Source organism: Panulirus ornatus, chromosome 9 (assembly GCF_036320965.1).
Source record: "Panulirus ornatus isolate Po-2019 chromosome 9, ASM3632096v1, whole genome shotgun sequence".
NCBI classification, from domain to species: domain Eukaryota; kingdom Metazoa; phylum Arthropoda; class Malacostraca; order Decapoda; family Palinuridae; genus Panulirus; species Panulirus ornatus.
The window spans coordinates 40666815-40694564 of NC_092232.1; the positions used below are offsets into that span (position 1 = coordinate 40666815).

A 27750-nucleotide genomic window follows, 5' to 3' on the forward strand; every position below is an offset into this window, starting at 1 on the left:
ATGCATATGTATATATGTATATGTCTGTGTGTGTATATATATGTGTACATTGAGATGTATAGGTATGTATATTTGCGTGTGTGGACGTGTATGTATATACATGTGTATGTGGGTGGGTTGGGCCATTCTTTCGTCTGTTTCCTTGTGCTACCTCGCTAACGCGGGAGACAGCGACAAAACAAAATAAATAAAATAAAAATATATATATATATATATATATATATATATATATATATATTTGCTTTTCTAAGTATTTCTCACATACATTCTTCAAAGCAAACACCTGATCCACACATCCTCTACCACTTCTGAAACCACACTGCTCTTCCCCAATCTGATGCTCTGTACATGCCTTCACCCTCTCAATCAATACCCTCCCATATAATTTACCAGGAATACTCAACAAACTTATACCTCTGTAATTTGAGCACTCACTCTTATCCCCTTTGCCTTTGTACAATGGCACTATGCACGCATTCCGCCAATCCTCAGGCACCTCACCATGAGTCATATGAGAAGGCATATGATAGAGTTGATAGAGATGCTCTGTGGAAAGTATTAAGAATATATGGTGTGGGAGGCAAGTTGTTAGAAGCAGTGAAAAGTTTTTATCGAGGATGTAAGGCATGTGTACGTGTAGGAAGAGAGGAAAGTGATTGGTTCTCAGTGAATGTAGGTTTGCGGCAGGGGTGTGTGATGTCTCCATGGTTGTTTAATTTGTTTATGGATGGGGTTGTTAGGGAGGTAAATGCAAGAGTCTTGGAAAGAGGGGCAAGTATGAAGTCTGTTGGGGATGAGAGAGCTTGGGAAGTGAGTCAGTTGTTGTTCGCTGATGATACAGCGCTGGTGGCGGATTCATGTGAGAAACTGCAGAAGCTGGTGACGGAGTTTGGTAAAGTGTGTGGAAGAAGAAAGTTAAGAGTAAATGTGAATAAGAGCAAGGTTATTAGGTACAGTAGGGTTGAGGGTCAAGTCAATTGGGAGGTGAGTTTGAATGGAGAAAAACTGGAGGAAGTGAAGTGTTTTAGATATCTGGGAGTGGATCTGTCAGCGGATGGAACCATGGAAGCGGAAGTGGATCATAGGGTGGGGGAGGGGGCGAAAATTTTGGGAGCCTTGAAAAATGTGTGGAAGTCGAGAACATTATCTCGGAAAGCAAAAATGGGTATGTTTGAAGGAATAGTGGTTCCAACAATGTTGTATGGTTGCGAGGCGTGGGCTATGGATAGAGTTGTGCGCAGGAGGATGGATGTGCTGGAAATGAGATGTTTGAGGACAATGTGTGGTGTGAGGTGGTTTGATCGAGTAAGTAACGTAAGGGTAAGAGAGATGTGTGGAAATAAAAAGAGCGTGGTTGAGAGAGCAGAAGAGGGTGTTTTGAAATGGTTTGGGCACATGGAGAGAATGAGTGAGGAAAGATTGACCAAGAGGATATATGTGTCGGAGGTGGAGGGAACGAGGAGAAGAGGGAGACCAAATTGGAGGTGGAAAGATGGAGTGAAAAGGATTTTGTGTGATCGGGGCCTGAACATGCAGGAGGGTGAAAGGAGGGCAAGGAATAGAGTGAATTGGAGCGATGTGGTATACAGGGGTTGACGTGCTGTCAGTGGATTGAATCAAGGCATGTGAAGCGTCCGGGGTAAACCATGGAAAGCTGTGTAGGTATGTATATTTGCGTGTGTGGACGTGTGCATGTACATGTGTATGGGGGGGGTTTGGGCCATTTCTTTCGTCTGTTTCCTTGCGCTACCTCGCAACCGCGGGAGACAGCGACGAGGTATAAAAAAAAAAAAAAAATATATATATATTTTTTTTTTGCTTTGTCGCTGTCTCCCGCGTTTGCGAGGTAGCGCAAGGAAACAGATGAAAAAAATGGCCCAACCCACCCCCATACACATGTATATACATACGTCCACACATGCAAATATACATACCTACACAGCTTTCCATGGTTTACCCCAGACGCTTCACATGCCCTGATTCAATCCACTGACAGCACGTCAACCCCGGTATACCACATCGATCCAATTCACTCTATTCCTTGCCCTCCTTTCACCCTCCTGCATGTTCAGGCCCGGATCACACAAAATCTTTTTCACTCCATCTTTCCACCTCCAATTTGGTCTCCCTCTTCTCCTCGTTCCCTGCACCTCCGACACATATATCCTCTTGGTCAATCTTTCCTCACTCATTCTCTCCAGGTGCCCAAACCATTTCAAAACACCCTCTTCTGCTCTCTCCACCACACTCTTTTTATTTCCACACATCTCTCTTACCCTTACGTTACTTACTCGATCAAACCACCTCACACCACACATTGTCCTCAAACATCTCATTTCCAGCACATCCATCCTCCTGTGCACAACTCTATCCATATCCCATGCCTCGCAACCATACAACATTGTTGGAACCACTATTCCTTCAAACATACCCATTTTTGCTTTCCAAGATAATGTTCTCGACTTCCACGCATTCTTCAAGGCTCCCAGGATTTTCGCCCCCTCCCCCACTCTATGATCCACTTCCGCTTCCATGGTTCCATCCGCTGCCAGATCCACTCCCAGATATCTAAAACACTTTACTTCCTCCACTTTTTCTCCATTCAAACTTACCTCCCAGTTGACTTGACCCTCAACCCTACTGTACCTAATTACCTTGCTCTTATTCACATTTACTCTTAACTTTCTTCTATATATATATTTTCTTATAATATATATATCTATTTTATTCATTTATACACATTCATTATTCATTTTGCTTTGTCGCAGCCTCCCACGTTAGCAAGGTAGTGCACGGAAACGGACGAAAGAATGGCCCAACCCACCCACACACACATGTATATACATACACGTCCACACACACAAACATACATACCTATACATCTCAATGTATACATATATATACCCACACGGACATATACATATATACCCATGTACACAATTCATACTGTCTGCCTTTATTCATTCCCATCGCCACCCCGCCACACATGGAATAACAACACCCTCCCCCCTCAAGTGTGCGGGGTAGCACTAGGAAAAGACAACAAAGGCCCCATTCGTTCACACTCAGTCTCTAGCTGTCATGTAATAATGCACTGAAACCACAGCTCCCTTTCCACATGCAGGCCCCACACAACTATTCATGGTTTACCCCAGACGCTTCACATGCCCTGGTTCAATCCATTGACAGCACGTCAACCCCGGTATACCACATTGTTCAAATTCACTCTATTCCTTGCTCGCCTTTCACCCTCCTGCATGTTCAGGCCCCGATCACTCAAAATCTTTTTCACTCCATCTTTCCACCTCCAATTTGGTCTCCCACTTCTCCTCGTTCCCTCCACCTCTGACACATATATCCTTTTGGTCAATCTTTCCTCACTCATTCTCTCCATGTGACCAAACTATTTCAAAACTCTATCATATGCCTTCTCCAGATCCATAAATGCTACATACAAATCCATTTGTTTTCCTAAGTATTTCTCATATACATTCTTCAAAGCAAACACCTGGTCCACACATCCTCTACCACTTCTGAAACCACACTGCTCTTCCCCAATCTGATGCTCTGTACATGCCTTCACCCTCTCAATCAATACCCTCCCATATAATTTACCAGGAATACTCAACAAACTTATACCTCTGTAATTTGAGCACTCACTCTTATCCCCTTTGCCTTTGTACAATGGCACTATGCAAGCATTCTGCCAATCCTCAGGCACCTCACCATGAATCATACATACATCAAATAACCTTACCAACCAGTCAACAATATAATCACCCCCTTTTTTAATAAATTCCACTGCAATACCATCCAAACCTGCTGCCTTGCCGGCTTTCAACTTTCACAAAGCTTTTACTACCTCTTCTCTGTTTACCAAATCATTTTCCCTAACCCTCTCACTTTGCACACCACCTCGACCAAAACACCCTATATCTGCCACTCTATCATCAAACACATTCAACAAACTTTCAAAATACTCACTCCATCGCCTTCTCACATCACCACTACTTGTTATCACCTCCCCATTAGCCCCCTTCACTGAAGTTCCTATTTGTTCCCTCTCTTACGCATTTTATTTACCTTTTTCCAGAACATCTTTTATTCTCCCTAAAATTTAATGATACTCTGTCACCCCAACACTCATTTGCCCTCTTTTTCACCTCTTGAACCTTTCTCTTGACCTCTTGCCTCTTTCTTTTATACATCTCCCACTCATATGCATTATTTCCCTGCAAAAATCGTCCAAATGCCTCTCTCTTCTCTTTCACTAATAATCTTACTTCTTCATCCCACCACTCACTACCCTTTCTAATCTGCCCACCTTCCACGCTTCTCATGCCACTAGCATCTTTTGCGCAAGCCATCACTGCTTCCCTAAACACATCCCATTCCTCCCCCACTCCCCTTACCTCCTTTGTTCTCACCTTTTTCCATTCTGTATTCAGTCTCTCCTGGTACTTCCTCACGCAAGTCTCCTTCCCAAGCTCACTTACTCTCACCACTCTCTTCACCCCAACATTCTCTCTTCTTTTCTGAAACCTCTACAAATCTTCACCTTCGCCTCCACAAGATAATGATCAGACATCCCTCCAGTTGCACCTCTCAGCACATTAACATCCAAAAGTCTCTCTTTTGCACGCCTATCAATTAACACGTAATCCAATAACGCTCTCTGGCCATCTCTCCTACTTACATACGTATACTTATGTATATCTCTCTTTTTAAACCAGGTATTCCCAATCACCAGTCCTTTTTCAACACATAAATCTACAAGCTCTTCACCATTTCCATTTACAACACTGAACACCCCATGTATACCAATTATTCCCTCAACTGCCACATTACTCACCTTTGCATTCAAATCACCCATCAAAACTACTAACACTCATTCAGCTGCTCCCAAAACACTTGCCTCTCATGATCTTTCTTCTCATGCCCAGGTGCATATGCACCAATAATCACCCAACTCTCTCCACCAACTTTCAGTTTTACCCATATCAATCTAGAGTTTACTTTCTTACACTCTATCACATACTCCCACCACTCCTGTTTCAGGAGTAGTGCTACTCCTTCCCTTGCTCTTGTCCTCTCTAACCCCTGACTTTACTCCCAAGACATTCCCAAACCACTCTTCCCCTTTACCCTTGAGCTTCGTTTCACTCAGAGTCAAAACATCCAGGTTCCTTTCCTCAAACATATTACCTATCTCTCCTTTTCTCTCATCTTGGTTACATCCACACACATTTAGACACCCCAATCTGAGACTTCGAGGAGGATGAGCACTCCCGGCGTGACTCCTTTTGTTGTTTCATTGTATCTTTTTAAAGCCAGGAACTTGCACTCTCCAAAGGGGTAGTCGTCTAGGTTCACAAGTCGATTGGGTAAAAAGCGATTTCAGTATTTTCAGTTTTTTTGTAAAAAAACAGTGGGGATTTGGTTGGAAAGCTGAAATCCATAAATGTAAAGTATCCTTATAGATTAGTAAGTGGGAAACAACATAGAAGGCATCCCCAATAAAAACATAATTAAACTAATAAGATTGTGTGTACAGAATTCACCTTTTGTGTTTGAGGGCAAACATTATACACAACAATTCGGTATGGAGACGGGTAATCTCCCCTCCCCTGTGTTAGCAAATATTTACCTGGAGTATTTTGAGATCAATTTGCTAAACACTATAAAACATAGTTTGGCTCCGATATGTGGATGACATACTTTGCTTTTGGCCTAATAATCTACCCACTGAGGATTTTCTCCATAAGTTAAACCCATTAACTCCATTCATAAAGTTTACTCTTGAAGTCAAAATGAATAATAAGTTACCCTTTTTGAATGTAGAGGTCATCAAGGATAAAGGTATCTTAAAAACTAAAGTTTACAGTAAACCTACAAAAATAGTCTTATTTATATATTTATTTATTTTCTTTTTTTTGCTTTGTCGCTGTCTCCCGCGTTTGCGAGGTAGCGCAAGGAAACAGATGAAAAAAATGGCCCAACCCACCCCCATACACATGTATATACATACGTCCACACACGCAAATATACATACCTACACAGCTTTCCATGGTTTACCCCAGACGCTTCACATGCCCTGATTCAATCCACTGACAGCACGTCAACCCCGGTATACCACATCGATCGAATTCACTCTATTCCTTGCCCTCCTTTCACCCTCCTGCATGTTCAGGCCCGGATCACACAAAATCTTTTTCACTCCATCTTTCCACCTCCAATTTGGTCTCCCTCTTCTCCTCGTTCCCTGCACCTCCGACACATATATCCTCTTGGTCAATCTTTCCTCACTCATTCTCTCCATGTGCCCAAACCATTTCAAAACACCCTCTTCTGCTCTCTCCACCACACTCTTTTTATTTCCACACATCTCTCTTACCCTTACGTTACTTACTCGATCAAACTACCTCACACCACACATTGTCCTCAAACATCTCATTTCCAGCACATCCATCCTCCTGCGCACAACTCTATCCATATCCCATGCCTCGCAACCATACAACATTGTTGGAACCACTATTCCTTCAAACATACCCATTTTTGCTTTCCGAGATAATGTTCTCGACTTCCACACATTCTTCAAGGCTCCCAGGATTTTCGCCCCCTCCCCCACTCTATGATCCACTTCCACTTCCATGGTTCCATCCGCTGCCAGATCCACTCCCAGATATCTAAAACACTTTACTTCCTCCACTTTTTCTCCATTCAAACTTACCTCCCAGTTGACTTGACCCTCAACCCTACTGTACCTAATTACCTTGCTCTTATTCACATTTACTCTTAACTTTCTTCTATATATATATTTTCTTATAATATATATATATATCTATTTTATTCATTTATACACATTCATTATTCATTTTGCTTTGTCGCTGCCTCCCACGTTAGCAAGGTAGTGCACGGAAACGGACGAAAGAATGGCCCAACCCACCCACACACACATGTATATACATACACGTCCACACACACAAACATACATACCTATACATCTCAATGTATACATATATATACCCACATGGAAATATACATATATACCCATGTACACAATTCATACTGTCTGCCTTTATTCATTCCCATCGCCACCCCGCCACACATGGAATAACAGCACCCTCCCCCCTCAAGTGTGCGGGGTAGCACTAGGAAAAGACAACAAAGGCCCCATTCGTTCACACTCAGTCTCTAGCTGTCATGTAATAATGCACTGAAACCACAGCTCCCTTTCCACATGCAGGCCCCACACAACTATTCATGGTTTACCCCAGACGCTTCACATGCCCTGGTTCAATCCATTGACAGCACGTCAACCCCGGTATACCACATTGTTCAAATTCACTCTATTCCTTGCACGTCTTTCACCCTCCTGCATGTTCAGGCCCCGATCACTCAAAATCTTTTTCACTCCATCTTTCCACCTCCAATTTGGTCTCCCACTTCTCCTCGTTCCCTCCACCTCTGACACATATATCCTTTTGGTCAATCTTTCCTCACTCATTCTCTCCATGTGACCAAACTATTTCAAAACTCTATCATATGCCTTCTCCAGATCCATAAATGCTACATACAAATCCATTTGTTTTCCTAAGTATTTCTCATATACATTCTTCAAAGCAAACACCTGGTCCACACATCCTCTACCACTTCTGAAACCACACTGCTCTTCCCCAATCTGATGCTCTGTACATGCCTTCACCCTCTCAATCAATACCCTCCCATATAATTTACCAGGAATACTCAACAAACTTATACCTCTGTAATTTGAGCACTCACTCTTATCCCCTTTGCCTTTGTACAATGGCACTATGCAAGCATTCTGCCAATCCTCAGGCACCTCACCATGAATCATACATACATCAAATAACCTTACCAACCAGTCAACAATACAATCACCCCCTTTTTTAATAAATTCCACTGCAATACCATCCAAACCTGCTGCCTTGCCGGCTTTCAACTTTCACAAAGCTTTTACTACCTCTTCTCTGTTTACCAAATCATTTTCCCTAACCCTCTCACTTTGCACACCACCTCGACCAAAACACCCTATATCTGCCACTCTATCATCAAACACATTCAACAAACTTTCAAAATACTCACTCCATCGCCTTCTCACATCACACTACTTGTTATCCTCCCATTAGCCCCCTTCACTGAAGTTCCTATTTGTTCCCTCTCTTACGCATTTTATTTACCTTTTTCCAGAACATCTTTTATTCTCCCTAAAATTTAATGATACTCTGTCACCCCAACACTCATTTGCCCTCTTTTTCTCCTCTTGAACCTTTCTCTTGACCTCTTGCCTCTTTCTTTTATACATCTCCCACTCATATGCATTATTTCCCTGCAAAAATCGTCCAAATGCCTCTCTCTTCTCTTTCACTAATAATCTTACTTCTTCATCCCACCACTCACTACCCTTTCTAATCTGCCCACCTTCCACGCTTCTCATGCCACTAGCATCTTTTGCGCAAGCCATCACTGCTTCCCTAAACACATCCCATTCCTCCCCCACTCCCCTTACCTCCTTTGTTCTCACCTTTTTCCATTCTGTATTCAGTCTCTCCTGGTACTTCCTCACACAAGTCTCCTTCCCAAGCTCACTTACTCTCACCACTCTCTTCACCCCAACATTCTCTCTTCTTTTCTGAAACCTCTACAAATCTTCACCTTCGCCTCCACAAGATAATGATCAGACATCCCTCCAGTTGCACCTCTCAGCACATTAACATCCAAAAGTCTCTCTTTTGCACGCCTATCAATTAACACGTAATCCAATAACGCTCTCTGGCCATCTCTCCTACTGACGTACGTATACTTATGTATATCTCTCTTTTTAAACCAGGTATTCCCAATCACCAGTCCTTTTTCAACACATAAATCTACAAGCTCTTCACCATTTCCATTTACAACACTGAACACCCCATGTATACCAATTATTCCCTCAACTGCCACATTACTCACCTTTGCATTCAAATCACCCATCAAAACTACTAACACTCATTCAGCTGCTCCCAAAACACTTGCCTCTCATGATCTTTCTTCTCATGCCCAGGTGCATATGCACCAATAATCACCCAACTCTCTCCACCAACTTTCAGTTTTACCCATACCAATCTAGAGTTTACTTTCTTACACTCTATCACATACTCCCACCACTCCTGTTTCAGGAGTAGTGCTACTCCTTCCCTTGCTCTTGTCCTCTCTAACCCCTGACTTTACTCCCAAGACATTCCCAAACCACTCTTCCCCTTTACCCTTGAGCTTCGTTTCACTCAGAGTCAAAACATCCAGGTTCCTTTCCTCAAACATATTACCTATCTCTCCTTTTCTCTCATCTTGGTTACATCCACACACATTTAGACACCCCAATCTGAGCCTTCGAGGAGGATGAGCACTCCCGGCGTGACTCCTTTTGTTGTTTCATTGTATCTTTTTAAAGCCAGGAACTTGCACTCTCCAAAGGGGTAGTCGTCTAGGTTCACAAGTCGATTGGGTAAAAGCGATTTCAGTATTTTCAGTTTTTTTGTAAAAAAACAGTGGGGATTTGGTTGGAAAGCTGAAATCCATAAATGTAAAGTATCCTTATAGATTAGTAAGTGGGAAACAACATAGAAGGCATCCCCAATAAAAACATAATTAAACTAATAAGATTGTGTGTACAGAATTCACCTTTTGTGTTTGAGGGCAAACATTATACACAACAATTCGGTATGGAGACGGGTAATCTCCCCTCCCCTGTGTTAGCAAATATTTACCTGGAGTATTTTGAGATCAATTTGCTAAACACTATAAAACATAGTTTGGCTCCGATATGTGGATGACATACTTTGCTTTTGGCCTAATAATCTACCCACTGAGGATTTTCTCCATAAGTTAAACCCATTAACTCCATTCATAAAGTTTACTCTTGAAGTCAAAATGAATAATAAGTTACCCTTTTTGAATGTAGAGGTCATCAAGGATAAAGGTATCTTATAAACTAAAGTTTACAGTAAACCTACAAAAATAGTCTTATTTACATATTTATTTATTTTCTTTTTTTATACTTTGTCGCTGTCTCCCGCGTTTGCGAGGTAGCGCAAGGAAACAGACGAAAGAAATGGCCCAACCCCCCCCATACACATGTATATACATACGTCCACACATGCAAATATACATACCTACACAGCTTTCCATGGTTTACCCCAGACGCTTCACATGCCTTGATTCAATCCACTGACAGCACGTCAACCCCGGTATACCACATCGCTCCAATTCACTCTATTCCTTGCCCTCCTTTCACCCTCCTGCATGTTCAGGCCCCGATCACACAAAATCTTTTTCACTCCATCTTTCCACCTCCAATTTGGTCTCCCTCTTCTCCTCGTTCCCTCCACCTCTGACACATATATCCTCTTGGTCAATCTTTCCTCACTCATTCTCTCCATGTGCCCAAACCACTTCAAAACACCCTCTTCTGCTCTCTCAACCACACTCTTTTTATTTCCACACATCTCTCTTACCCTTACGTTACTCACTCGATCAAACCACCTCACACCACACATTGTCCTCAAACATCTCATTTCCAGCACATCCATCCTCCTGCGCACAACTCTATCCATAGCCCACGCCTCGCAACCATACAACATTGTTGGAACCACTATTCCTTCAAACATACCCATTTTTGCTTTCCGAGATAATGTTCTCGACTTCCACACATTCTTCAAGGCCCCCAGAATTTTCGCCCCCTCCCCCACCCTATGATCCACTTCCGCTTCCATGGTTCCATCTGCTGCCAGATCCACTCCCAGATATCTAAAACACTTCACTTCCTCCAGTTTTTCTCCATTCAAACGCACCTCCCAATTGACTTGACCCTCAACCCTACTGTACCTAATAACCTTGCTCTTATTCACATTTACTCTTAACTTTCTTCTTCCACACACTTTACCAAACTCAGTCACCAGCTTCTGCAGTTTCTCACATGAATCAGCCACCAGCGCTGTATCATCAGCGAACAACAACTGACTCACTTCCCAAGCTCTCTCATCCCCAACAGACTTCATACTTGCCCCTCTTTCCAAAACTCTTGCATTTACCTCCCTAACAACCCCATCCATAAACAAATTAAACAACCATGGTGACATCACACACCCCTTGCCGCAAACCTACATTCACTGAGAACCAATCACTTTCCTCTCTTCCTACACGTACACATGCCTTACATCCTCGATAAAAACTTTTCACTGCTTCTAACAACTTTCCTCCCACACCATATATTCTTAATACCTTCCACAGAGCATCTCTATCAACTCTATCATATGCCTTCTCCAGATCCATAAATGCTACATACAAATCCATTTGCTTTTCTAAGTATTTCTCACATACATTCTTCAAAGCAAACACCTGATCCACACATCCTCTACCACTTCTGAAACCACACTGCTCTTCCCCAATCTGATGCTCTGTACATGCCTTCACCCTCTCAATCAATACCCTCCCATATAATTTACCAGGAATACTCAACAAACCTATACCTCTGTAATTTGAGCACTCACTCTTATCCCCTTTGCCTTTGTACAATGGCACTATGCACGCATTCCGCCAATCCTCAGGCACTCACTATGAGTCATACATACATTAAATAACCTTACCAACCAGTCAACAATACAGTCACCCCCTTTTTTAATAAATTCCACTGCAATACCATCCAAACCTGCTGCCTTGCCGGCTTTCATCTTCCGCAAAGCTTTCACTACCTCTTCTCTGTTTACCAAATCATTTTCCCTAACCCTCTCACTTTGCACACCACCTCGACCAAAACACCCTATATCTGCCACTCTATCATCAAACACATTCCACAAACCTTCAAAATACTCACTCCATCTCCTTCTCACATCACCACTACTTGTTATTACCTCCCCATTTGCGCCCTTCACTGAAGTTCCCATTTGCTCCCTTGTCTTACGCACTTTATTTACCTCCTTCCAGAACATCTTTTTATTCTCCCTAAAATTTAATGATACTCTCTCACCCCAACTCTCATTTGCCCTTTTTTTCACCTCTTGCACCTTTCTCTTGACCTCCTGTCTATTTCTTTTATACATCTCCCACTCAATTGCATTTTTTCCCTGCAAAAATCGTCCAAATGCCTCTCTCTTCTCTTTCACTAATACTCTTACTTCTTCATCCCACCACTCACTACCCTTTCTAATCAACCCACCTCCCACTCTTCTCATGCCACAAGCATCTTTTGCGCAATCCATCTTATGTCCACAATTATTCAAATCATCATATCATTGCGAAAAGTTCGATTTTCACATCTATGTACCTGAGAGCATGTTGGATTTCAGACCCTGAATTTTTTGATGAACTGAAAATGATTCAATACATTGGACAGAAGCTAAGATACCCAATAAATGTACTTAACCAGTGTCAGATATAGCAAGGAAACATTTCTATAGTAGCTAAAATAATAAGCCAAAATGTAAAAGTTACCAAAGAACCCTTGTTCTTCCCTTCCAAGAGAATTTTCTCGAATGTGTTCACATTCGCAAAAAACTTGATGTTCAACTATTATTCAAATATGACAACACCATCAAGAAAGCCCTCATAAAAAAAAATACAGGCATTGTTTACAAAGTCCCACATAAAGACAGTAACCAATTCTATATTGGACAATGGGGAAAGATTTGGAAACTATGATCTCACAACATTAATATAGAGTTATGATAGCCTAACAGAACAATGGCTTATTTCAAAATAAAGCTGCCTTTGATCACTATATCGACAGGAAAGGAGCTAAGACCATAGCTAATTCAAATTGTCTCAGTGAAAGAAATGAAACAGAATAATGTTTGAGCTCTGGCACATTAAATCAATGTAAATGTCCTTTGGCCATTCTAAATGTGACAAACTGTTAACTGAAATAGTTATTCGGGAGTAACCACCAGAAGAATGTATGTGAGAAATACTTTGAAAAACAAATGAATTTGTATGTGGCATTTATGTATCTGGAGATGGCATATGATAGAGTTATAGAGATGCTCTATGGAAGGTATTAAGAGTGTATTAAGAGTGTGGGAGGTAAGTTGCTAGAAGCAGTGAAAAGTTTTTATCGAGGATGTAAGGCATGTGTACAAGTAGGAAGAGGGGAAAGTGACTGGTTCCCAATGAATGTTGGTCTGCGGCAGGGGTGCGTGATGTCTCCATGGCTGTTTAATTTGTTTATGGATGGGGTTGTCAGAGAGGTGAATGCAAGAGTTTTGGAGAGAGAGGCAAGTATGCATTGATGTGGATGAGAGGGCTTGGGAAGTGAGTCAGTTGTTGTTTGCTGATGATACAGTGCTGGTAACTGATTCAGGTGAGAAACTACAAAAGCTGGTAACCGAGTTTGTTAAAGTGTGTGAAAGAAGAAAGGTGAGAGTAAATGTGGATAAAAGCAAGGGTACTAGGTTATTAGTGGTTCCAACAATGTTATATGGTTGTGAGGCATGGGCTATAGACAGGGTTGTGCGGAAGGTGGGTGTGTTGGAAATGAGATGTTTGAGGACAATATGTGATGTGAGGTGGTTTTTTGAGTGAGTATTGGAAGGGTAAGAGATGTTTGGTAATAAAAATTGGTTGAGAGAGCAGAAGAGGGTGTATTGAAATGTTTTGGTCACATGGAGAGAATGAGTGAGGAAAGATTGACAAAGAGGGAACGAGGTGGAGTGGGAGACCAAATTGGGGGTGGAAGGATGGAGTGAAAAAGATTTTGAGAGATCTGGACCTGAACATACAGGAGAATGAAAGGCGCGCAAGGAATATTGAGTGAATTGGAACGATGTGGTATACCAGGGTCGACGTGCTGTCAATGGATTGAACCAGACCTGTGTGAGGAAGTACCAGGAGAGACTGAGTACAGAATGGAAAAAGGTGAGAACAATGGAAGTAAGGGGAGTGGGGGAGGAATGAGATGTATTTAGGGAATCAGTGATGGATTGTGCAAAAGATGCTTGTGGTATGAGAAGAGTGGGATGTGGGTTGATTAGAAAGGGTAGTGAGTGGTGGGATGAAGAAGTAAGAGTATTAGTGAAAGAGAAGAGAGAGGCATTTGGACAATTTTTGCAGGGAAAAAATGCAATTGAGTGGGAGATGTATAAAAGAAAGAGACAGGAGGTCAAGAGAAAGGTGCAAGAGGTGAAAAAAAAGGGCAAATGAGAGTTGGGGTGAGAGAGTATCATTAAATTTTAGGGAGAATAAAAAGATGTTCTGAAAGGAGGTAAATAAAGTGCGTAAGACAAGGGAGCAAATGGGAACTTCAGTGAAGGGCGCAAATGGGGAGGTGATAACAAGTAGTGGTGATATGAGAAGGAGATGGAGTGAGTATTTTGAAGGTTTGTGGAATGTGTTTGATGATAGAGTGGCAGATATAGGGTGTTTTGGTCGAGGTGGTGTGCAAAGTGAGAGGGTTAGGGAAAATGATTTGGTAAACAGAGAAGAGGTAGTGAAAGCTTTGCGGAAGATGAAAGCCGGCAAGGCAGCAGGTTTGGATGGTATTGCAGTGGAATTTATTAAAAAAGGGGGTGACTGTATTGTTGACTGGTTGGTAAGGTTATTTAATGTATGTATGACTCATGGTGAAGTGCCTGAGGATTGGCGGAATGCGTGCATAGTGCCACTGTACAAAGGCAAAGGGGATAAGAGTGAGTGCTCAAATTACAGAGGTATAAGTTTGCTGAGTATTCCTGGTAAATTATATGGGAGGGTATTGATTGAGAGGGTGAAGGCATGTACAGAGCATCAGATTGGGGAAGAGCAGTGTGGTTTCAGAAGTGGTAGAGGATGTGTGGATCAGGTGTTTGCTTTGAAGAATGTATGTGAGAAATACTTAGAAAAGCAAATGGATTTGTATGTAGCATTTATGGATCTGGAGAAGGCATATGATAGAGTTGATAGAGATGCTCTGTGGAAGGTATTAAGAATATATGGTGTGGGAGGAAAGTTGTTAGAAGCAGTGAAAAGTTTTTATCGAGGATGTAGGGCATGTGTACGTGTAGGAAGAGAGGAAAGTGATTGGTTCTCAGTGAATGTAGGTTTGCGGCAAGGGGTGTGTGATGTCTCCATGGTTGTTTAATTTGTTTATGGATGGGGTTGTTAGGGAGGTAAATGCAAGAGTTTTGGAAAGAGGGGCAAGTATGAAGTCTATTGGGGATGAGAGAGCTTGGGAAGTGAGTCAGTTGTTGTTCGCTGATGATACAGCGCTGGTGGCTGATTCATGTGAGAAACTGCAGAAGCTGGTGACTGAGTTTGGTAAAGTGTGTGGAAGAAGAAAGTTAAGAGTAAATGTGAGTAAGAGCAAGGTTATTAGGTACAGTAGGGTTGAGGGTCAAGTCAATTGGGAGGTGAGTTTGAATGGAGAAAAACTGGAGGAAGTGAAGTGTTTTAGATATCTGGGAGTGGATCTGGCAGCGGATGGAACCATGGAAGCGGAAGTGGATCATAGGGTGGGGGAGGGGGCGAAAATTCTGGGGGCCTTGAAGAATGTGTGGAAGTCGAGAACATTATCTCGGAAAGCAAAAATGGGTATGTTTGAAGGAATAGTGGTTCCAACAATGTTGTATGGTTGCGAGGCGTGGGCTATGGATAGAGTTGTGTGCAGGAGGATGGATGTGCTGGAAATGAGATGTTTGAGGACAATGTGTGGTGTGAGGTGGTTTGATCGAGTAAGTAACGTAAGGGTAAGAGAGATGTGTGGAAATAAAAAGAGCGTGGTTGAGAGAGCAGAAGAGGGTGTTTTGAAATGGTTTGGGCACATGGAGAGAATGAGTGAGGAAAGATTGACCAAGAGGATATATGTGTCAGAGGTGGAGGGAACGAGGAGAAGAGGGAGACCAAATTGGAGGTGGAAAGATGGAGTGAAAAAGATTTTGTGTGATCGGGGCCTGAACATGCAGGAGGGTGAAAGGAGGGCAAGGAATAGAGTGAATTGGAGCGATGTGGTATACCGGGGTTGACGTGCTGTCAGTGGATTGAATCAGGGCATGTGAAGCGTCTGGGGTAAACCATGGAAAGCTGTGTAGGTGTGTATATTTGCGTGTGTGGACGTATGTATATACATGTGTATGGGGGTGGGTTGGGCCATTTCTTTCGTCTGTTTCCTTGCGCTACCTCGCAAACATGGGAGACAGCGGCAACAAAAAAAAAAAATATATATATATATATATATATATATATATCTTTTCTTTCATACTATTCGCCATTTCCCGCATTAGTGAGGTAGCGTTAAGAACAGAGGACTGGGCCTTTGAGGGAATATCCTCACCTGGCCCCCTTCTCTGTTCCTTCTTTTGGAAAATTAAAAAAAAATGAGAGGGAAGGATTGGGATAGGGGAGAAAGAATACTTCCCACGTATTCCCTGCATGTCGTAGAAGGTGACTAAAAGGGGAGGGAGCGGGTGGCTGGAAATCCTCCCCTCTCGTTTTTTTTTTTTTTTTTTTCAAAAGAAGGAACAGAGAAGGGGGCAGGTGAGGATATTCCCTCTAAGGCCCAGTCCTCTGTTCTTAATGCTACCTCGCTAATGCGGGAAATGGCGAATAGTATGAATGAAAAATGAAAATATATATATATATATATATATATATATATATATATATATATATATATATATATATATATATATATATATATATATATTTTATCCCTGGGGATAGGGGAGAAAGAATACTTCCCACGTATTCCCTGCGTGTCGTAGAAGGCGACTAAAAGGGAAGGGAGCGGGGGGCTGGAAATCCTCCCCTCTCATTTTTTTTGTTTTCTCCAAAGGAAGGAACAGAGAAGGGGGCCAGGTGATGATATTCCCTCAAAGGCCCAGTCCTCTGTTCTTAACGCTACCTCGCTAATGCGGGAAATGGCGAATAGTATGAAAAAAAAAATATATATACATATATATATATATATATATATATATATTTTTTTTTTTTTCTTTTTTTATACTTTGTCGCTGTCTCCCGCGTTTGCGAGGTAGCGCAAGGAAACAGACGAAAGAAATGGCCCAACCCCCCCCCCATACACATGTATATACATACGTCCACACACGCAAATATACATACCTACACAGCTTTCCATGGTTTACCCCAGACGCTTCACATGCCTTGATTCAATCCACTGACAGCACGTCAACCCCGGTATACCACATCGCTCCAATTCACTCTATTCCTTGCCCTCCTTTCACCCTCCTGCATGTTCAGGCCCCGATCACACAAAATCTTTTTCACTCCATCTTTCCACCTCCAATTTGGTCTCCCTCTTCTCCTTGTTCCCTCCACCTCCGACACATATATCCTCTTGGTCAATCTTTCCTCACTCATCCTCTCCATGTGCCCAAACCACTTCAAAACACCCTCTTCTGCTCTCTCAACCACGCTCTTTTTATTTCCACACATCTCTCTTACCCTTACGTTACTCACTCGATCAAACCACCTCACAGCACACATTGTCCTCAAACATCTCATTTCCAGCACATCCATCCTCCTGCGCACAACTCTATCCATAGCCCACGCCTCGCAACCATACAACATTGTTGGAACCACTATTCCTTCAAACATACCCATTTTTGCTTTCCGAGATAATGTTCTCGACTTCCACACATTCTTCAAGGCCCCCAGAATTTTCGCCCCCTCCCCCACCCTATGATCCACTTCCGCTTCCATGGTTCCATCCGCTGCCAGATCCACTCCCAGATATCTAAAACACTTCACTTCCTCCAGTTTTTCTCCATTCAAACTCACCTCCCAATTGACTTGACCCTCAACCCTACTGTACCTAATAACCTTGCTCTTATTCACATTTACTCTTAACTTTCTTCTTCCACACACTTTACCAAACTCAGTCACCAGCTTCTGCAGTTTCTCACATATATATATATATATATATATATATATATATATATATATATATATATATATATTTTTTTTTAATTTTCCAAAAGAAGGAACAGAGAATTGGGCCAGGTGAGGGTATTCCCTCAAAGGCCCACTCCTCTGTTCTTAACGCTACCTCGCTAATGCGGGAAATGGCGAATAGTTTGAAAGAAAAAGAAAAGAATATATATATATATATATATATATATATATTATCCCTGGGGATAGGGGTTTAAGAATACTTCCCACGTATTCCCTGCGTGTCGTAGAAGGCAACTAAAAGGGGAGGGAGCGGGGGGCTGGAATTCCTCCCCTCTCGTTTTTTTTTTAAATTTTCCAAAAGAAGGAACAGAGGGGGGCCAGGTGAGGATATTCCAAAAAAGGCCCAGTCCTCTGTTCTTAGCGCTACCTCGCTAATGCGGGAAATGGCGAATAGTTTAAAAAAAAAAACATATATATATATGTATACATACATATATATATATATATATATATATATATATATATATATATATATATATATATACACATTATCCCTGGGGATAGGGGATTAAGAATACTTCCCACGTATTCCCTGCGTGTCGTAGAAGGCGACTAAAAGGGGAGGGAGCGGGGGCTGGAAATCCTCCCCTCTCATTTTTTTTTTTTTAATTTTCCAAAAGAAGGAACAGAGGGGGCCAGGTGAGGATATTCCAAAAAAGGCCCAGTCCTCTGTTCTTAATGCTACCTCGCTAACGCGGGAAATGGCAAATAGTTTAAGAAAAAAAAAAAGAAGAAGATATATATACACACATGAATATATTCATACTTGCTGCCTTTATCCATACCTGTTGCTACCCTGCCACACAGGGAAAAAAAAAACCAAACAAGGTAGCACCAGGAAAGACAAAAAAAAAAAGGCCACATTCACTCACACTCAGTCTCTAGCTGTCAGGCGTAATGCACCAAAACCACAGCTCCCTATATATATATATCCAGGCTCCACAGACCTTTCCATGGTTTACCCCAGATGCTTCACATGCCCTGCTTCAGTCCACTGACAGCAAGTCGACCCCGGTGTACCACATCTTTCCAATTCACTCTATTCCTTGCACACCTCTCACACTCCTGTAGGTTCAGGCCCCCAATAGCTCAAAATTTTTTTCACTCCATCCTTCCACCTCCAATTTGGTCTCCCACTTCTCTTTGTCCCCTCCACCTCAGATTCATATATCCTCTTTCGCAATCTTTCCTCGCTCATTCTCTCCATATATCCAAACCATTTCAACAAACTCTTCTGCTCTCTCACCCACACCCTTTTTATTACCATAGATTTCTCTTACCCTTTCATTACTTACTCGATCAAACCTTCTCACACCTCACATCATCCTCAAACATTTCATTTCCGAACACATTCACCCTCCTCCGCACAACTCTATCTATATCCCATGCCTCACAACCATATAACATTGTTGGAACCACTATTCCTTCAAACATACCCATTTTTGCTCTTCGAGACAACGTTCTCACCTTCCAAACATTCTTCAACACTACCAGAACCTTTGCCCCTTCCCCCACCCTGTGACTCACTTCCGCTTCCATGGATCCATCCGCTGCCAAATCCACTCCCAGATATCTAAAACACTTCACTTCCTCCATTTATCTCCATTCAAACTTAATTCCCGATACACTTGTCCCTCAACCCTACTAAACCTAATAACCTTGCTCTTATTCACATTTACTCACAGATTTCTTCTTTCACACACTTTTCTAAACTCAGTCACCAACTTCTGCAGTTTCTCATCCGAATCAGCCACCAGCACTGTATTATCAGCGAAACATCAACTGACTCACTTCCCAGGCCCTCTCATCCCCAATAGATTGCATACTCACCCCTCTCTCCAAAATTCTTGCATTTACCTCCCTAACCAACCCATCCAAATACAAATCAAACTACCATGGGGACATCATACACCCCTGCCACAGACTGACATTCACTGGGAACCAATCACTCTCCTCTCATTCCTTATACCTTACATCCTCGATAAAAACTTTTCACTGCTTCTAGCACCTTACCTCCCACACCATATACTCTTAAGACCTTCCACAAAGCATCTCTATCAACCCTATCATATGCCTTCTCCAGATCCATAAATGCTACATACAAATCCATCTGTATCTCTAAGCATTTCTCACACACATTATTCAAAGCAAACACCTGATCCACACATCCTCTATCACTTCTGAAACCACACTGCTCTTCCCCAATCTGATGCTCTGTACATAACCCCTGCCACAGACTGACATTCACTGGGAACCAATCACTCTCCTCTCATTCCTACTTGTACATATACCTTACATCCTCGATAAAAACTTTTCACTGCTTCTAGCACCTTACCTCCCGCACCATATACTCTTAAGACCTTCTACAAAGCATCTCTATCAACCCTATCATATGCCTTCTCCAGATCCATAAATGCTACATACAAATCCATCTGTATCTCTAAGCATTTCTCACACACATTATTCAAAGCAAACACCTGATCCACACATCCTCTACCACTTCTGAAACCACACTGCTCTTCCCCAATCTGATGCTCTGTACATACGTGTGTGCATGTGCATTCGTATGTGTTAAAAATAATAAATCATGCAATGGTATAAACATAAGATTGAATAAGCCATGAAAGCCACAAAAGTAAGTGGAAGTTATGATAAGTACACATTTCTGTGTTCACATTGAGCTGGGGCAATTGCTGTGAATAATTGTTACTGTTTAACATGTTCACTGTCTTACTCTCATGGTGAAATATGTCCTGGTGAAGCATCAGGTGCATGGAAAAAATGGAAACTACTGGGCAATACTCTACAAACCATCATGCAAGCACCAGAAAGAACAGACAGCTATATTCAACAGGCCATACAGGTGGTATATGAAAATTATCTAAACCTTGAGAAAAGCAGAGTTCTTCCTAAACCTCAGTCGGGTCATGCTAAGTGAAACAGATCTGCCAATGAAGCACGGGGATGAAGAGATGGAGAAGAGTATTACTGCCTGCTTCTTGCTCTGTAGTTTGTCATACTCTAGCTAACCACAGCCCCCATCCAAACAAGTTAATGATGGACCTCAGCCTTCTACCACCTACGGTCATGTACAGGGCAGAGGCTAAAGTCATTGTCTGAAGATGAACCTAAAAATCTACCTTTCCTATGAATCACACCATCACCAGCAAGCTACTTTCATGGAGTGAGTGTTTCGAGCATCTGAGCCTTGACAGATGCCATGGCCACCATACAGTGATAAGACCATAATTCTCTATGATTTGCACATATCTTTTCTTTAAGTGAAAATTATCAATAGGCACATAAAGGGGAGTATTTTTCCCATACTTTCTCACCTCAGCAAATTTGTGTCAAGAGCACATAACTTAGCCCAGGAAAAATTATCTCTTAGTTCATTCCATACCCCCTTTCAAAACGTTAGCACGGAAGGAATGACATTCCATCCATACCTCTCAGTTCTATTCTACAGAATGCAGGAACAATTGAGTAGCATTCTTTCACCGCTATCCCTAGGGGTGTATGTCTGCAGATGATATATAGATTTTGAGAGATGTAGAGATCAGTTAAGGATATAGAAACTTGAAACAAGATTTGGATAAGCTGCCAGCGTTGTCACACAAACAGCTGATGAAGTTTAAGCTAAAGAAATTTAAAGTATTAGAGACAAACAAGCTCCAAGACTTAGACTACAAAAAGGAATCCTGAGTAGATATCATGCCTTCCCTATCCCAAAAGATGTGCATCAGAAGTGTTGCGAAAGACAAACCATACATGTGTCGGTATCAAAACTATCTTCAAGCACAAGTAAAAAGTATGAAGTATGTTTAAGTCAGGACTGCAAATATAATACTTTCAAGGTCTTTTCATATGATTAAACAAATACATCAATTTGAATGGGTTAAATGTGGCATGAATGGACCTCATTAGCAGATATGAGCTAAAGAAAGAGGAAAAAAGCCCTTGAACTATCTACCTTGAAGGGAAGAGACTGGTTAAGTCTGGGAAAGACAGTTATAATCCTCAAGTTCCCAAGTGTCATTATGACAAAATGTTGACCATTTCTTTGAAATGAAGAATGTAGGATATATCTGAAAACTGGGTAAAAGAAATGATAAAATCTTCTTTAGTAATAGAGGGTTTACATATACTAAGCTAAACAATGAAAAGTGGCAAATTCAAAATCTTATTTAAAAAAATATGAAAGAATAAGTTCCAAGAAAATACCTCCATCCCAATATGCACAAATAGGTAAACACCACATACAAACAAACACACAGTTTAAGGATTAAATCAACTAACAGCTATAAAAACAAAATACAACTTTTTACCTTTAAAACTTGCATCACTTGGGTAAAGACGCGTAGGACCTCCTCACTTAGTACCCATTCCAACTCTTGCTGCTGTTGACACAAGATAATAAACTGATTAATGATATGCAATCACCTGCCACAAGAAATCTTTAACACTTAGAACATTTAATGGATTCTTTGTAATTATGCATTTCAGTTATGTCATCAACCAATGTATGTAGAGCCTTCTTCAAGAAACCTACATGATGGCTCAAAAAAGTGATCAAGCAGTGCTTGAATCTGACTATGTGGTTGAGGAGGAAATATTAGCGAATATACCAGATCAGAGATGATACACGAGATTACTATGAACCAAAACAATATCAATGCAAATATAAACTGGAAAACAGAATTATACAGCCAGAATACACACCATTCTTACAGAAGGGTCTGTAAAATCTATAAGGAGGAGTTTCATGTATGGCAGAAAATGCAGAGGTTAGAAAATCAAGAGATATGGCTAAAAAAAATACCAAGAAATTAAAGAACATATGGGTGTAATGTGGAAAAGATATATGCAGCCAGCATTTGTAAGGTACAGGAAAGTGAGGAATGAGTATAATAATAGAAGGAAGAAGGAGCATGAAAACTTTGACAAACACACTGTGTACAAAGCAGATGAAAATTCAAAACTGTTACATGAAGTTAATTGGAGTAAACTGTCCGTTAAGGAGCAACTAATTAGGGTGCAAGATTCCAGCAGAAAAGGTGGTTGAACAATATAAAAAACAGTGCAAGGAATTGAATGAAGAACTCCAAAATGTATTCAAAGTGAAGGATACTATAACACCGTAACAATGAGGTCAGATGAGGAGAAAGACAGAAGGTATTGCATGAGACATCCCTATAAGTAAGCTACTGAAGGATCTTTATGCATAATAAGCTCATGGACATGATGAAGTCCCTCACATATTTAAGAAGTGTGAAGATATACTGGTATATCTTTGAAATGTTAAAAAAAATCAAGAAAAGGTGAAACGACAAGGAAGTGACAGAGCAAACAACACTTCTATTTCTAAGAAAGATGAAGAGATTGTACTGAATGAAAAGTGTAGTCTGTATAATGCTATAAAAGAGAAGATGAATGGCTATGGAGAAGCTAACAACTTCAGAGAGAGGCAACATGGGTTCTGAGAGAAAACATCATGCATAACAAATCTTTTAGATTTATACAACTATAGAAGCTCTATATACGACAAAAGAAGAGATGGATAGGTGAGCAATATGTACCAGGACTGCTAGTAGGCACAGTGACACCATCAGACACAAAAGGATGCAGTATATTGGAAATTATCTTAGTGGAAGGGAGCAGATGATGCCTCCAAGGGGCTTGAAGTAACTAGTGGCATACTGCAGCTTTTAGTTTTAGTGCCAATGCTTTCTTGGTCTATGGTAACCAGCTCTCCACAAGGAATGGATACAAGGCTGTTGAAGTTTAACCTCTTAAAATGTTATCTTATTTCATTTGATTATACTTAACTGCCATCTCCCACATTAGCGAGGTAGTACAAGGAAACAGACGAGGAATGGCCCAACCCACCCACATACAAATGTACGTATGTATATGCCTTCACATGCACATATACATACATATACATTTCAATGTATACATACATATACATACACAGACATACACATTCCTGATCCCACCCCACCACACATGAAGTAACATTCCCTTCCCCTTCCTCCAGCGAGGCAGGGCAAGGAACAGACAAAAAAGGCCTTGTTCATTCACCCTTGATCTCTAGCTGTCATGTGTAATGCACCGAAAACACAGCTCCCTTTCCACATCCAGGCCCCTCTTAAAATGCAAAGTAATGAAAATGTGACACATTGTAAAAAATATCATAATCTGGCAGGAACAAGCAACTAAATCTGTAAAGCCCTGAGGTTTGAAAGAGTACCTAACCATTTGCTGGAACACCGCATTTATAGAATAATTAAGGAAGAAATTTATCTGATGGTAAATATAAATGGATTTGTATGTAGCATTTATGGATCTGGAGAAGGCATATGATAGAGTTGATAGAGATGCTCTGTGGAAGGTATTAAGAATATATGGTGTGGGAGGCAAGTTGTTAGAAGCAGTGAAAAGTTTTTATCGAGGATGTAAGGCATGTGTACGTGTAGGAAGAGAGGAAAGTGATTGGTTCTCAGTGAATGTAGGTTTGCGGCAGGGGTGTGTGATGTCTACATGGTTGTTTAATTTGTTTATGGATGGGGTTGTTAGGGAGGTAAATGCAAGAGTCTTGGAAAGAGGGGCAAGTATGAAGTCTGTTGGGGATGAGAGAGCTTGGGAAGTGAGTCAGTTGTTGTTCGCTGATGATACAGCGCTGGTGGCGGATTCATGTGAGAAACTGCAGAAGCTGGTGACGGAGTTTGGTAAAGTGTGTGGAAGAAGAAAGTTAAGAGTAAATGTGAATAAGAGCAAGGTTATTAGGTACAGTAGGGTTGAGGGTCAAGTCAATTGGGAGGTGAGTTTGAATGGAGAAAAACTGGAGGAAGTGAAGTGTTTTAGATATCTGGGAGTGGATCTGTCAGCGGATGGAACCATGGAAGCGGAAGTGGATCATAGGGTGGGGGAGGGGGCAAAAATTTTGGGAGCCTTGAAAAATGTGTGGAAGTCGAGAACATTATCTCGGAAAGCAAAAATGGGTATGTTTGAAGGAATAGTGGTTCCAACAATGTTGTATGGTTGCGAGGCGTGGGCTATGGATAGAGTTGTGCGCAGGAGGATGGATGTGCTGGAAATGAGATGTTTGAGGACAATGTGTGGTGTGAGGTGGTTTGATCGAGTAAGTAACGTAAGGGTAAGAGAGATGTGTGGAAATAAAAAGAGCGTGGTTGAGAGAGCAGAAGAGGGTGTTTTGAAATGGTTTGGGCACATGGAGAGAATGAGTGAGGAAAGATTGACCAAGAGGATATATGTGTCGGAGGTGGAGGGAACGAGGAGAAGAGGGAGACCAAATTGGAGGTGGAAAGATGGAGTGAAAAGGATTTTGTGTGATCGGGGCCTGAACATGCAGGAGGGTGAAAGGAGGGCAAGGAATAGAGTGAATTGGAGCGATGTGGTATACAGGGGTTGACGTGCTGTCGGTGGATTGAATCAAGGCATGTGAAGCGTCCGGGGTAAACCATGGAAAGCTGTGTAGGTATGTATATTTGCGTGTGTGGACGTATGTATATACATGTGTATGGGGGGGGTTGGGCCATTTCTTTCATCTGTTTCCTTGCGCTACCTCGCAACCGCGGGAGACAGCGACGAGGTATAAAAAAAAAAAAAAAAAAAATATAAATGTTCAATAAACTGTTGACACTGTGAACAGACATTTCTCAAAACATGCATCAGACTTAATAGGAAAGATCTAAAATAGTATTTCTATAGCATCAAGGTTATGGTTGAATGGAATAAGGCAAGTGATGACAAAAAATATGGGAACCCATGAGTGTATAACTCCCTCATATATAGTCCTGACAGGTAGCGATCAAATGAATATCAATATCAACAGAAAGTTTTACCCCAATTAAGTGAACTAAGAAATCTTTCATAAGGCACTACAAGTAACTGTTATTCATCAGTTTAATAACAGTTGTGCAGCTAATGCAAAACTGACTTAATTTCACACCCATTTCATTACAGATATTCAACCACTGGATTATCCAAATAGCAAAAGTTATTTTTTTATAGCAATATCAAACAACTGGATCACGAATGCTGTGCAAGATATATTTCTGTTTTTCAAAGTTAAGCTATTTGCATTAAAAAATCACTGGATCAAGAATACTATACAAGAAGCTCATAAACAAAGCATGATGAGGTAGAGAATCAGATTTTTTATTTACATTCAAAAAGGAAAACAGAAAAAGGGAGCTCATGGCCAGGGCTCTCAATGGACCCTGGGCTCTGAAGCATTAAGTCCACCTTACATCAAACCTAGCAAAAACTAGATATTCATAATATGATTAAAGACTGTGAAATGTAGCATTGAAAAAAAAAGCTCTCAGGTCTTTAGTTTGAAAACAATCCTAGAACCAGCTGTGAAGGGATGAAGAGATCCCTTTCAACCAGCATATGGTAATGGCAGCACAATTTAAGTGTTTCTGTAATCAAATCTACTCAAACTCATGCATGATTACAAAGGGGCATTATGCTTTCAGAGAGATAAGCAACGAAAAGTTTAACTTTCCCATAATAAACTTTACATAATCCATTCTAACTCAGGTTAGAAACTGTAATCCAAACTTGACCATCCACATCAGAGTTTATCCTATCATTTCTAGCCTTTCATTGCACAACATTATCATTAAGGTACATGTGGATGATAATGTGTTCTTCCAATACACTTGTAATTCATCTTAACCTAACCTACAATAACTTGATCAACTAAAAAAAAGTTAGCTGTGATTGTTATGTTAGGATGAAGAGGAAAATTAAGTATAATTGACACTAACACTCTGACTATCAACAAAATATGACCATTTTCAGCAATAATCTATTAGCATTGTGGAAAACATGAAATTTGTCATTTATTCTTCAATGATTTTGTGAAAAGCTCATATACGTATAATGCCTGCACAAGACTTTGCAGCCTATGGATGAACTGGAAAAGCAAATGAACAGAATCAAAATATGTGACAATGTGACCAATTCATGACTGATTAATGAAGTAACTCTTGTCTTTCATGGTCTTATTTCATAATTTTCAAAACAAGTTATAGAAGGATACTTATTGGATTTGTGATTCATTCACAACCAGTGGTGGAATGAGGATCATGATAATTCATTTGGTAAAAGGGGAACTTAAGGCTACTTTTCTCTTTTAACTTATGAAAACTAATGCTCATATTATCAAATAGTGTATAATTAATACATCTGACATCTTAACAAACATACATGCTTGCACAAGGTCTAAGAAAGGAGGCAGTTACAACAAAACTTCTGAAAAACACTGAAAATAAAGTTATCCAGAAATAAAAAATAAGTGAAACTTACAAAAGTTCTACAGAATCATTTTTTTTTTTTTTTTTTTTTTTTTTTTATACTTTGTCGCTGTCTCCCGCGTTTGCGAGGTAGCGCAAGGAAACAGACGAAAGAAATGGCCCAACCCCCCCCCATACACATATACATACACACGTCCACACACGCAAATATACATACCTACACAGCTTTCCATGGTTTACCCCAGACGCTTCACATGCCTTGATTCAATCCACTGACAGCACGTCAACCCCTGTATACCACATCGCTCCAATTCACTCTATTCCTTGCCCTCCTTTCACCCTCCTGCATGTTCAGGCCCCGATCACACAAAATCTTTTTCACTCCATCTTTCCACCTCCAATTTGGTCTCCCTCTTCTCCTCGTTCCCTCCACCTCCGACACATATATCCTCTTGGTCAATCTTTCCTCACTCATTCTCTCCATGTGCCCAAACCATTTCAAAACACCCTCTTCTGCTCTCTCAAC

General features: G+C 41.1%; 1 protein-coding gene across 2 annotated transcripts in view; it reads right to left on the minus strand.

Moving 5' to 3' along the window:
* Positions 1–27750, minus strand: part of rogdi (rogdi atypical leucine zipper) — a 125840-nt gene that overhangs the window by 68341 nt on the left and 29749 nt on the right. For both annotated transcript variants that reach the window (XM_071665070.1, XM_071665071.1), the window contains exon 2: positions 22263–22334. In XM_071665070.1, coding sequence (XP_071521171.1) covers positions 22263–22334 — 72 coding nt within the window. The remainder of the gene's footprint in view (positions 1–22262; positions 22335–27750) is intronic.